Here is a 12,272-nt window from a genome sequence, read left to right as displayed (position 1 = left end):
ATGCCTTGGTGCAAGCAAGGAACTACAGACAAGCTTGTACGAGAGTTTTTACGCACTGGGGCCGCTGCAAGGTTAGAGTTTACATGAAAACGCATGATTTGACGGCTGAATAGTGAACCTGTCTAGCTCAACTAGGAGCAAAGACGCCAGTAAAATGGTGCCAGCTGTTGCACAGAAGGCTAACAGACATTCGCATTTACTATTATGTATGCATCGCATTCATCGTCGCAGATAAAATAACAAGCAAATGTGTCTATTTACGATTTTAATTCATTCTAAAGACATTTAACAAAATAGGTGCTGTTATAAATATGTTAGGATAGTTCTCTTCATAATCTGATTGAAGCTAATTAAATCTGTCTTGACAACAGATGTGAAGTTAACTCTTATTGGTACTACTTGATTCAGTGTGCAGCATGAATCAGCTCTTCCATGCTTTACTTTTCCCCCAAATAAGTGTGTTGTGTGTGTAATGATGGCTTACAGGGTTTTGCCAGAGAGCCAGGCTTAATGCAAACACAGCTGTCAAGGTCAGAGTCAGTCTGCTGTCCTCCACAGGTGTCCCTGCTGTCTGTGCTGTTTGCCCCACATTTAAAAACACTTGTATCGCTCTGTTCAGGAACAAGATGATGAAGAACTGGGGCGTGATTGGTGGAATAGCTGCTGCCATGGCTGCTGGAGTCTATGTACTATGGGGGCCAATTTCAGACAGGAGGAAGAAGAGAAAAGGTAAGGTGTCCAACCTCATTTTATCAACCCCAATTATCCATTATCGTTCCTCTTTTTCCTTGATCGAGACACAATTTCACTCACATGTTTACCTCTTTCCTTCTTACTGCTGATAAACTGGAATCGACAGATTTAGTAGGTGAGAGACAGTTTTAAGGTTCGCTCTGAGAATAGAATAATCATCAACAGGATGTGACGGAGCATGTCCTCATCACTCCTTGGCCAAACTAATTAACAAATTAGTATCAGCAGACGTCTTCAGTTAAACTACTATGAATGTGGTTAATATCACCGTATTGTAATTTCTGCATTTATGTAACATTAAAAATTGTGACAAATGTTGCATTTCCCCACAATAGAATAATTCCAGTAATTGCTGCTAATGTGAAGATTATATATAGTCACATCACGTTAAAAGTATCGCTAGTATACGTATAAATCTAGAATACATTCATTCATTCATTTTCTTTTTGGCTTAGTCCCTTTATTAATCTGAGGTCGCCAACTTATCCAGCATATGTTTCACCCTTTCAGCTGCAACTCTCTCATTCACACACATACACAACAGACAATTTAGCTTACCCAATTCACCCTCAAGTCTTTAAACTTTGGACACCCAGAGGAAACCCACACAAACATGGGAAGAAACATACAAACTCCACACAGAAATGCCAACTGACGCAGCCGAGGTTCGAACCAGCGATGTTCTTGCTGTGAGGCGATTGTGCTACCGACTCCGCCACCGTGACGCCCTAGCTAGAATACAGAAAAACTATTTTTTGATTTATAAATATTCATATGCAGAGTTAAAATTTCTTTTCTTCTTATATTACATATGCAGCACAGCATTGGTCCTGCAAGCCATGACACTCACTGACACATTTCAGTGTATGTCTCAACCATAGACTGTAAAATAAAATGTACAGCTTATTCAATCAGTCAGACAGACAATAATTATTTGTATGGCAACCTTGGTATTTGAAATGATTTCTTTGAGTCATTTTGAACGAATGCTCCCTGAGCACAGTACACTCATTATGAAAAAGGTAGATATGTTACAATACTGTAGAAAAGACAACTGAATCTGTGCTTGCTTTATCCATTTTATAAGGGTTCTAGATATGGAGGTCAATACGGTGTTATCAAAATGGCAAATTATGAACCTTAGCATAGCACTTCATGTTTGTCCACAAAGGAAAATATGTGTCCTTCAAAAGTTTATATTATGTTGTATTATGTATATACTGTAGTAACAGATACTACACTTTGTGTTGTGACTGTAATTAAAGCCATAATTACTTAATTATTTAATTTATTTTATTGTCCTTAAAAGGAAGTAAGTATACAATCTATATTACCAATTTTATCAGCACAAATAAGGATTTATTTTATTATATTATTCATTCATTTTCCTTAGTCCCCAGCTTAGTCCATTTATCTATCAGAGGTTGCCACAGCGGAATGAACCACAAACCTATTCAACAAGTTTTACGCAGCTTATTGCCTTCCAGCCGCAACCCAGTACTGGAAATTATATTATATTATATTATATTATATTATATTATATTATATTATATTATATTATAGTATATTATATTATATTATATTATATTATATTATATTATATTATATTATATTATATTATATTATATTATAGTATATTATATTATATTATATTATATTATAGTATATTATATTATATTATATTATATTATATTATATTATATTATATTATATTATATTATGATTACACTATAGTAACAGATGCTATACTTTGTGTTGTGACAGTAATGATTGATTAAATCTCTAATTTCTCTCACAGGTATGGTTCCTGGTCTGCTTAATCTGGGGAACACGTGTTTTATGAACTCACTTCTCCAGGGTCTGGCAGCGTGTCCTTCCTTCATCCGATGGCTTGAAGACTTCACAAGTCAAAACAGCGCTGATCGAGAGAGAACGGAAAGAGAAACTCAGCTGTCCAGATCTCTGATGCAGTTACTTAAAGGTGACCATCTCCCATCCACTCAAACACAAATATAATGTTAATGTATGTTAATGCACTTCTACCCTCCATTAAACAGCCCTGTCGAGTCATGATCCAGGAGAAGATGATGTTTTAGATGCCGGAGGCCTTTTGGAAGCGCTCAGACTTTACAGATGGCACATCAGCTCATTCGAGGAACAGGTTAGATGCAGTTGCATGCTTTAGAGTTTATATATGCCTAAGTTTTGTGTTTTTTATTTCTGAAATATGAAAATGACAGTGTATCTCTCAATACCCCCCTCAGGATGCTCATGAGCTCTTTCATGTTCTCACATCATCATTAGAGGAAGAACAGGAACGCCAACCCAGAGTCGCTCACCTCTTCGACATGCAAACACTGGAGGTAAACAAGAGCAGCTACCATACCTTTAATGCATTATTAGGCCCTAAACAAAAGTTTAGCTCAGAATTGGACAAGTATTATTTTTTAAATATGCAGCACATTATGTGCATCACGGTGACGCAGTGGGTAGCATCCGCTGTGTAAAACATATGCTGGATAAGTTGGCAGTTCATTCCGCCGTGGTGACCACTAATTAATAAAGGGACTAAGCCGAAAAAAAAGGAATGAATGTTGCACCTTTGCATGGAATAACCTGCAAACAAAGTTGAAGTTTAAAGAGATGGTTGGTTTCACTACATATTTAGAAAAAGACTTTAACTGAGCTGGAATTTGAAACCTTGGCATGTAGCTGTTCTGACTAGATTTTTTCCTGGTATAATAATAATTATCATTATCATTATTATTATTATTATATTTATTTATTTGTTATATATTAATATTGATTATCTCTCAAAACACACACACTTAAAAACACAGTAGGTCCAAAAGCTAAATGAAGCCTATTTGAATGCTGTAGGAATGGTTCTGAAATTCAATCTATGAAAGAAATAAAATTTTCTGTGGACTTTTGTTTTTAGATTGATAAGGTGTGATATCATTAGGTAATATCACATGAGCAAGAGTGTAATTTTCCAAAATATTATCATGTGAAGACAAAAAATGTGAGATTGATTCTATACAACAGTTCAACAAACAAGAAGTTAATATTGAGTATGGTAACTTATATACAGCTAAAGTCAGAATTATTAGCCCCTCTGAATTATAAACCCCCCTGTTTATTTTTTCCCCCAATTTTTGTTTAACGGAGAGAAGTTTTTTTTCAACACATTTTTAAACATAATAGTTTTAAAAACTTATGTCTAATAATTGATGTATTTTATCTTTGCCATGATGACAGTAAATAATATTTGACTATACATTTTTTAGACATTTCTATACAGCTTAAAGTGACATTTAAAGACTTAACTAGGTTAATTAGGTTAACTAGGCAGGTTAGGGTAATTAAGCAAGTTATTGTATAATGATGGATTGTTCTGCAGACAAAAAAAAAACTTAAAGGGGCTAAAATTTTGACCTTAAAATGCTTTTTAAAAATTAAAAACTGCTTTTATTCTAGTTGAAATAAAACCAATAAGACTTTCTCCAGAAGAAAAAAATATTATCAGACATACTGTGAAAATTCCCTTGCTCTGTTAAACAACATTTCAAAAATATTTTACAAAAAAAAAAAAAAAAATTTAAAGGGGGGCTGAAAATTCTGACTTCAACTGTACGTATACAATGCCATTACTGGAATAATATTCATGCTCATGATACTGTAAACTTGAGTCTTAAAGCAACACTAGTGTTTATTTCAATCAATTTTTAATCAATTAGACATTCGTAACAAGTGTCTCATTTACTTTCAAAATGTATCAGCTGTTTTTAAATGAATAGTTTAAAGGAGACCTATTATGTCTATTTTTACAAGATGTTAAATAAGTCTCTGATGTCTCTTGAGTGTGTATGTTAAGTTTCAGCTCGAAATACCAAACAAATAATATTTTAGAACTCTTTGAAAATGCCCCTTTTAGGCTTTGATCCTAATAGGGTATATGCGGAGCTAGTGTTTCTTCCCATACTGATAAACTTGTGGTGAATGGTTAATGCAACTTTTTTCCATTTTATACGGTTCCTTTTACAGCATCAATGTTGTAATGTAATTGACTTTGGCATTCATTTAGTTGCTCAAGCATAAAACGAGACAAAAAGTCGTTTACTCACACCACCCGTCAGAATTGGAAAGCTAGCGCAAAAGTTCCATTGAATATACTGGGGTAAAATAATGTTCATATTTTAAAGTGAAGATGTAAAGAAATTAAAGAAAAACTTAATTTAATGCAGTGCTTCTTGTACAACCTAAGACCCACTTTATATCGAATATAACTCAGCCAGTGGAGATCCCTGATTTTTTAAAGAAAACAGACCTTAAACACGCCGATTAAAGGTCCTTTAGCATACCTCTGCATATACCCTTCAATTTTGGTGACTGTCGCTTTAAATTTAAATTCAGTTTTGCTCTTTTCAAAGGAGGACAGAGTCAGCATAGTGGAAGATTCAAAAACAAGACTAATGAGGGAGAGATTGTTGCTAATGGGCGGGACTTTCCCTCTCTAATGACATGTACAAAGAGAGAATGTCAATCAAAGTGTTTCTGCAGACTGATTTTATCAAGAGTGATTCTAAATAATTTAATTAGTAAATTTTTACCATTAGAAGCTGCTTATATTAACAGACTATTGACACGCAACTTTGTTTAAACTCCTTGTAAAAGTGATTTTTGCACAATAGGTCCCCTTGTAATGAATAATTCAATAAATCATTCATTAAGATAAGATTTGCTGCCACCTACTGGCAGTTTTTAGTGTCATACTTATTTATCAATGACAGGCCCTAACCAGTATAGTATTTATTATTGTTTCCAAACAAATCTTCAGCAGTATTTTTTGTAATATAGCACACCCCTACTGACACTGCTATGAATGCTTTCAGAAATCTGTGGAGTCCAAAGAGAAAAACATTAGTTGTCGAAGTGGAGGTAAATGAAGACTTCCTTCTTAAAATATTTAGACATTTTGTTTATCATCTGATTGCATTTTTAGGATTGAATAATTTATCTTGTTCATTTCTAGGCCCACTGCATCCTATTCCTAGTTTATGGAGAACTAGGCATCCTTTTCATGGACGGTTAACAAGTTATATGGCTTGCAAGCGCTGCGAACAACAGGTGATTAAATCAGAGTTGTTGTTTTTCTTTTAAGTTACACTGGACATAAACTAAATAGATGTTTATTAATAAATAATATAGATGATTTATACAATATTTATTTATAATATAAATAATTAATAGATAATAAAATAATAGATAAAATAGTTAATGCTGTCTTTTTATTCCAGAGTCCTGTGCATTATGACTCTTTCGACAGCTTGTCTCTTTCGATCCCTTCAATACAGTGGGTGAGCAAACTTGTTTTGTAATACACCAGTACTACTGTAGAATAGCTTTAGTCATCACTATATTAAAATGGATGACTCAGTTAGTGTTATACAGCAAGACATGTACATACAATACAATTTGCATCACATGTATTCATACATCATTTTTTAGGGTCGACCTGTTACTTTGGACCAGTGTTTACAGCATTTCATCTCCTCTGAAACCATCAAAGAAGTGGAATGTGAAAACTGCACCAAGGTATGACGTATGTAATAATTTGAGGACAAGTTACTTTAGTATCATTGTACTTGATCCTTTATTATGTAAACACCAACATGGCATACAAGAAAATAAAATAATGGGCTTGATTTATTTATGTGTTCCCTCTATTAATTAGAGCATGCACACATTTTACAATTTTTTAAGAAATTGTGCACTTGATATAATAATTAATGCTCTCATTCTACTGTATTATAAAGTGTACACAAAATAAAAATTTGTTATATTTCCTGTCTTCCAACTTATTTTAAACATTATTTTAACATTATTATTTTAACAGCATATTAAGACAGAACTATAAAGGAAAGAGTTTTTCACAAAGAAGCTGGATATTACATGTAGTGCAAATAACATAAATAAAGCACCTGGTTATGATTGTTTATGGGATAGTTCACACAAATATGAAAATTGTGGTCACACTTTACAGTAAGGTTCATTAGTTAATGTTAATTAATGCATTTACTAACATGAACAAACAATGAACAATACATTTACCACTGTATTTGTTCATGTTAGTAAATGTTAGTTAATGAAAAAACAGTTGTTCATTGTTAGTTCATGTTAACTCATGGTGCGTTAACTAATGTTAACAAGCATGGACTTGGATGTTAATAATGCATTAGTAAATGTTCAATTATGATTAATAAATGCTGTACATGTGTTGTTTATGATTAGTTTGTGTTAGTAAATGCATTAACTAATGAACCTTATTGTAAAGTGTTACCAAAATTGTTTCCTAAACATTTGATCATTCAAGTGGTTCCTAACATTTATGAGATGCTTTATTCTGTAAAACACAAAAGAAGATATTTTGAAGAATGCTGAAAACCTGTGTAACTATTGACTTCAATAATAGGAAAATCTAATACTATGGAAGTCAATGGTTACAGGTTTATAGATTTCTTTAAAATAGCTTGTTTTGCATTTGGAACAAGTAATGGGTGAGTAAATGATTCAGGAATTTTTAGTTTTTGGAGAACTATCCTTTTAAAACAAAAGAATGAATTAGTAAATCATGTGCTCAATTTAGCTGAGGGAACTAAAGAAATGGATGGACCTTTTCACATTTCAAATGTACATACGCTTTTAAAAATATATATAAAAATTAAAAACTTTCAAAGATTTAAGATGCTGATGACCATTAAATGCGCGAAAATGAAAAAGCATTAGTAAATCATGCTTAACTGCTCACAATTCATAATTTTATTTTATTTTTTTGCATATCATGTGTGGGGCTTCGTAATTATAGTTGAGTTAATTCTCTCTGTCACTTTTGTAGCAGCAGGCTGGAGAGCTAGTAAATGGAGAAGTGCTTGAGAGTCAGAGGACGACATTTGTCAAGCAGCTGAAACTTGGAAAGGTAGACCTGACTGAAATCAAAAGCCTTTCCTTAGAGCAACAGGGCTCCAAATAACGTCCTGTTGTTTTGTGTGTGTTTCTTTCTTTTGGCTTTTAGTTGCCTCAGTGCCTCTGCATCCATTTGCAGAGACTGACGTGGTCTAAAGAGGGCAGTCCCATAAAGAGACAGGAGCATGTTCAGTTTACAGAATATTTATCTCTGGATCGATACAAACACTGTAGTGCTGCTCAGAGCCAGCAGAAGACCAGCAGAACAAATAAGGCCAAAGCTTCCGCAGACCCAAAGGACAAAGCCATTGCTAATGGTGTTGGTGAGAAAATAGGAATTGAGACTGTCATTTAGATCTGTGTGATTGGCTCTGTGTAAAGCATCCTTGAAATCCTTTAGCTACTTTTATAATAATAATAGTAATATCTATTATTAATATTATTATAATTATTAATATTAATTATTATTTACTTGTATGTGTTTGTTGTGTCATGATGCTACTGTCCAAATTTTATTGCCCCTTGCGGGATTAATAATGTTGATAAACTTAATAATAAATATATTTTTATTGTTGCTTATTAATAATTATTACTATTATTATTTCAGTTATTTATTATTTTATTAACTTTATAAATAATTGGAAAAATAACTAATTAAAATAATAATAATAATAAAATGTTTATTACTTATTGTTATTATTATTATTATTTCAATTATATATTATTTTATTAACTTTATAAATAATTGAGAAAATAACTAATTGAAATAATAATATTAATAAAATCTTTATTATTACTTATTATTTCAGTTATTTATTATTTTATTAACTTTATAAATAATTGGAAAAATAACTAATTAAAATAATAATAATAATAAAATGTTTATTACTTATTGTTATTATTATTATTTCAATTATTTATTATTTTATTAACTTTATAAATAATTGAGAAAATAACTAATTGAAATAATAATATTAATAATATCTTTATTATTACTTATTATTATTTCAATTATTTATTATTTTATTAACTTTAATAAATTATATTTTTTATAAAACCCATCAAATGGGCTTTTTTTCAATTTTATTATATTAATAATATTTATTATTATTATTATTATTATTATTATTATTACTATTATTATTATTATTATATAGAATATATTAAAAATATGATTATCCCCCAAAAAAATCATATTTTTTTCGATTAAGATTTTTTTTTCTTTTTCAGATTCAGAGCACTGTAATAACAACAAGCCACAGTCCAATGGAACTTTCCCCTCTGTCTTTCTGCACTCACCTGGTCTAAGCTCACAACTTAACCTCACGTACGACTACAGGTAGATTCATTCCTGCTGTTATACCAGAAACTGCATTTGAGCTGAAGATTTTCTGTGTTGTAATCTCTGTCATGTTACCTTTCCTTTCTCACCTTGACTCCAGCACCTCGGAGTACCTCTTCCGCTTAACGGCGGTGCTGGTTCATCATGGAGACATGCATTCGGGTCATTTTATCACTTACCGCCGCTGTCCTGCCGCTCCGCGTGGGACTTCTCCATTCAGCTCGCAGTGGCTGTGGGTGTCTGATGACTCTGTGAGGAAGGCCAGTCTTCAGGAGGTGCTCTCCTCCAGTGCATATCTGCTCTTTTATGAGCGAATGCAGAGGCCTGGTCTGAGGGTAGAAGAGTAGCATTTCAGCGGACTTAGTTAAACGCCAGAGTGTTATTAACTCTCCATTCCATGCTATATGCTACTTATGGCCAAGTGGATTTGTGCATCCCAGTGCATGAAGTTTGGCATGCGTATTGTTTTTTTTCTTTCTTCATGAGAAAGAGAGAGAGAAAATTTGGGTTTTGCATATCACAGATAGCACCTTAAAGAGATAGCTTACCCACTTACTTACCATTTACTTGATTCTTTCTGTCAAACACTAAAGAAGATACTTTGAAGAATGTTGAAAACTGGTAGCCATTACCTTTTGTAGTATTTTAAATGTCAACGGCTACCGAATATCTTTTTATTTTTTTATTTGTGTTCAACAGAAGAAAGAAACTCAATAGGTTGGAGCTACATGAAGGGGAGACATTTTTAATTTTTGGGTGAACTATCCCTTTAATTTGGCTCTGTGTTCATGGCAGTTGTTGTTTTAGTCAATATCTGAGAGTGTGAGCGATGCTGGACATGATTACTGATATGGGATTTACAAATATCTAAAGTTGGTTTCTGTCTGGAAAACATCAGATTTCATGATAATGTTGCAAAATGACCCATAATTGTTGCCTTGCTCATTAAGCTAATGATTTGCTTGACAAAAGTAAATTTTACATGTTTCTCATGCTGTTTTCTGTTTTTTTTTTTTTTTTATAAAATTGATAATGTGTCTGAAAATAACTATTGTTAATGTGTTTATGCAATTCGCATATAAAGTTTTTTGTAACATGTAAACGCCACTAAGTTGTTTTTGATTCACATTTTGAGGTTAATTAGAGAAGAACACATAATGATGGGATGCAGCCACATCTACACGTAGAACAGTTTTCTTAGAAATCCTTATTTTGTTTTGTTGAATGATCGACATATCCTTTGTCATTTTAACATAAGTGAACACTTGGAGAGGAAACTTAAACACGAAGTAGAAAATTGTAACCTAAATTTCAGCTGTTGATTTACCAAATGGACTTTTCTCTAATACAAGCATTTCAATATACATCCACGTCCAGTGTTACTCTGTAATTCTTTGTTATATGTTGATTGTACATGATGCAGTTTGCACAATTGTATATTTTTATGATACTAGCGTGTATGATTGTGTGGGTGAGTATTTTTTTCACATGTAAATTAATTTAAATTAAATAAATTCTGCTACTGTCAAAACATCTTGTTTTTTTACACATTTTTTTTTCCAACAACTTACTATAATAACTAAAAATGTTCTCTGGTTTTAAGTAAATTGTGGCTGTGCAATTCCAGCGTTATGGGTGTGACGTTTGCAGTAAAAACTCAAAACATCTGAAATCTGTAAACATTTAAAATAAAAAATAAGGAAAAATAAACATGTGTTATGGATGTGATCAAAAAAGTTTGCCAGTTTTGCAGTATACAACATACTTTGTAGAGTGTCTGGGAATTAAACTGCACAAGCCAAAAGAAACAATGCTAATCAAAAGGAAAACAGTTGTCTCTCTAAAGCAGAGGATCCCAAACTTTTTAGCCCACGACCCCTGAAACAAAAATGCCAGTGACTCACAACCCCCAAATTCCTCTGAGGTGGTTATAATTATAAAAATGTTGTGCACACAACAATAGGCCTATATAAACACTAGCATATTAACAGCAAAAAAAGGTAACAGCCTAACAACCCTATCATTTTTAGTAATTTAATAATTGATTTAATATTAATAAACTGGTGGGCACAATGTTTTCAGTACAAGTCTATTCTATGTTTAATTTTGGAGACCACCAAACAGAGATCATTCTCAATGTTTAGTTGTAGCCTGTATTTATGTTTAATGTATTTAATTGCCATAAAAGTGTCAAAGTTTAACCTAGCACTATAAATCAATCTGCTGCAGCTGACGCTATTGCTGTTGTTAATTTAAAGAAAACACATAATCCTATAAAAAAATAGTTGAAAGGCTGAAGGTTTTTCATTTGCATGATGTTGTTTTTACTAACAACTACTATGTTCATCTTCTGTGGGTTATGGTAAAATATAGTAAATCTAATAGTTTAATAAAATGTATTTGACTTCTGGAAATCATTAAGCGACCCCCTGTCATTGCCCCATGAATTCATAGGGGGTCCCAACCCTCACTTTAGGAATCACTGCTTTAAAGGACAAAAATGATTGATTTTATTTCATATTTTTGCATTTATAAGGAAAATGCTTTGTTGTGGATATGATGTCTCACCGTTATGGATGTGAAATTGATACTTGTGTGACTTTGGTAAATCAAATATAATTGTTTGAAAACATTGACAGAGACATTTTTGAGTACTTTTACAGTACTTAAAATACAAGCCTACAAAAAAAAAAAAAAAAAGAAAAAACTTAAAAGGGGTTTTACTATATTGGTTAAACCTTAATTATTTTCATAATATTTATGAACCCAGCAACCCTGCTGACAAAAACAGCATATACTGGTAAAGTATGTTTTGATGCTGGTCTTGCTGGTCTCAGTGCTGGTCCAGCAAGACCAGCATCGAGACCAGCAAACACAGCATTAAAACCAGCAAGATCAACAAACCAGCATATGCTGTTTTTTCTGCAGGGAAGCTTGACATGTGTATGGGATTGTTCAGCAATGTTTTAATTATTTGTTTCATTGATGTAATTTAATTAAATCAAGCCATACTTTACATTGCTGAGGTAATATGTCGAGGAAAATTGCTGTTATTTACTTACCATCTGTCAATCAAACATGTAGGACTCTTCAGTAGTAAATTTTTGTAGATGTACTAAAACTTTCTAAGGAGAAAATAAAACACTTTCTGAGGTAATTCTTTAGATGTTATGAAGCAAACTATCAGTCTGTGCGAGAACTGAACGTTGTT

General features: G+C 32.4%; 1 protein-coding gene across 7 annotated transcripts; it reads left to right on the top strand.

Annotated features, from left to right (window-relative positions):
- usp30 (ubiquitin specific peptidase 30) lies at positions 1-10,592 on the top strand. 7 transcript variants are annotated; one of them, XM_073950501.1, is made up of 14 exons: positions 25-71; positions 487-530; positions 620-729; positions 2,552-2,734; positions 2,811-2,914; positions 3,018-3,116; positions 5,649-5,694; positions 5,789-5,883; positions 6,054-6,113; positions 6,265-6,351; positions 7,655-7,732; positions 7,829-8,042; positions 8,950-9,058; positions 9,162-10,592. In XM_073950501.1, exons 2-14 carry the CDS (start codon positions 511-513, stop codon positions 9,406-9,408), a joined length of 1,452 nt encoding a protein of 483 aa, XP_073806602.1. In that variant the 5' UTR covers positions 25-71; positions 487-510; the 3' UTR covers positions 9,409-10,592. The 7 variants fall into 7 exon arrangements, with proteins under 7 accessions (NP_001155956.1, XP_073806602.1, XP_073806599.1 ...); XM_073950498.1 differs by having other exon boundaries at positions 7,652-7,732; XM_073950502.1 differs by having other exon boundaries at positions 25-206.
- The last annotated feature ends 1,680 nt before the right edge of the window (positions 10,593-12,272 follow it).

The sequence above is a fragment of the Danio rerio genome, chromosome 5 (assembly GCF_049306965.1).
Source record: "Danio rerio strain Tuebingen ecotype United States chromosome 5, GRCz12tu, whole genome shotgun sequence".
Lineage (NCBI taxonomy): Eukaryota > Metazoa > Chordata > Actinopteri > Cypriniformes > Danionidae > Danio > Danio rerio.
This window is presented reverse-complemented; position numbering and strand designations above follow the sequence as displayed.

Coding starts and splice junctions, on each gene's coding strand:
- usp30 (NM_001162484.1), top strand. CDS start 1: ATGCCTTGGTGCAAGCAAGGAACTACAGACAAGCTTGTACGAGAGTTT. Junction 2,915..3,017: donor TCAGCTCATTCGAGGAACAG/GTTAGATGCAGT, acceptor TACCCCCCTCAG/GATGCTCATGAGCTCTTTCA. Junction 6,352..7,651: donor AATGTGAAAACTGCACCAAG/GTATGACGTATG, acceptor TCACTTTTGTAG/CAGCAGGCTGGAGAGCTAGT.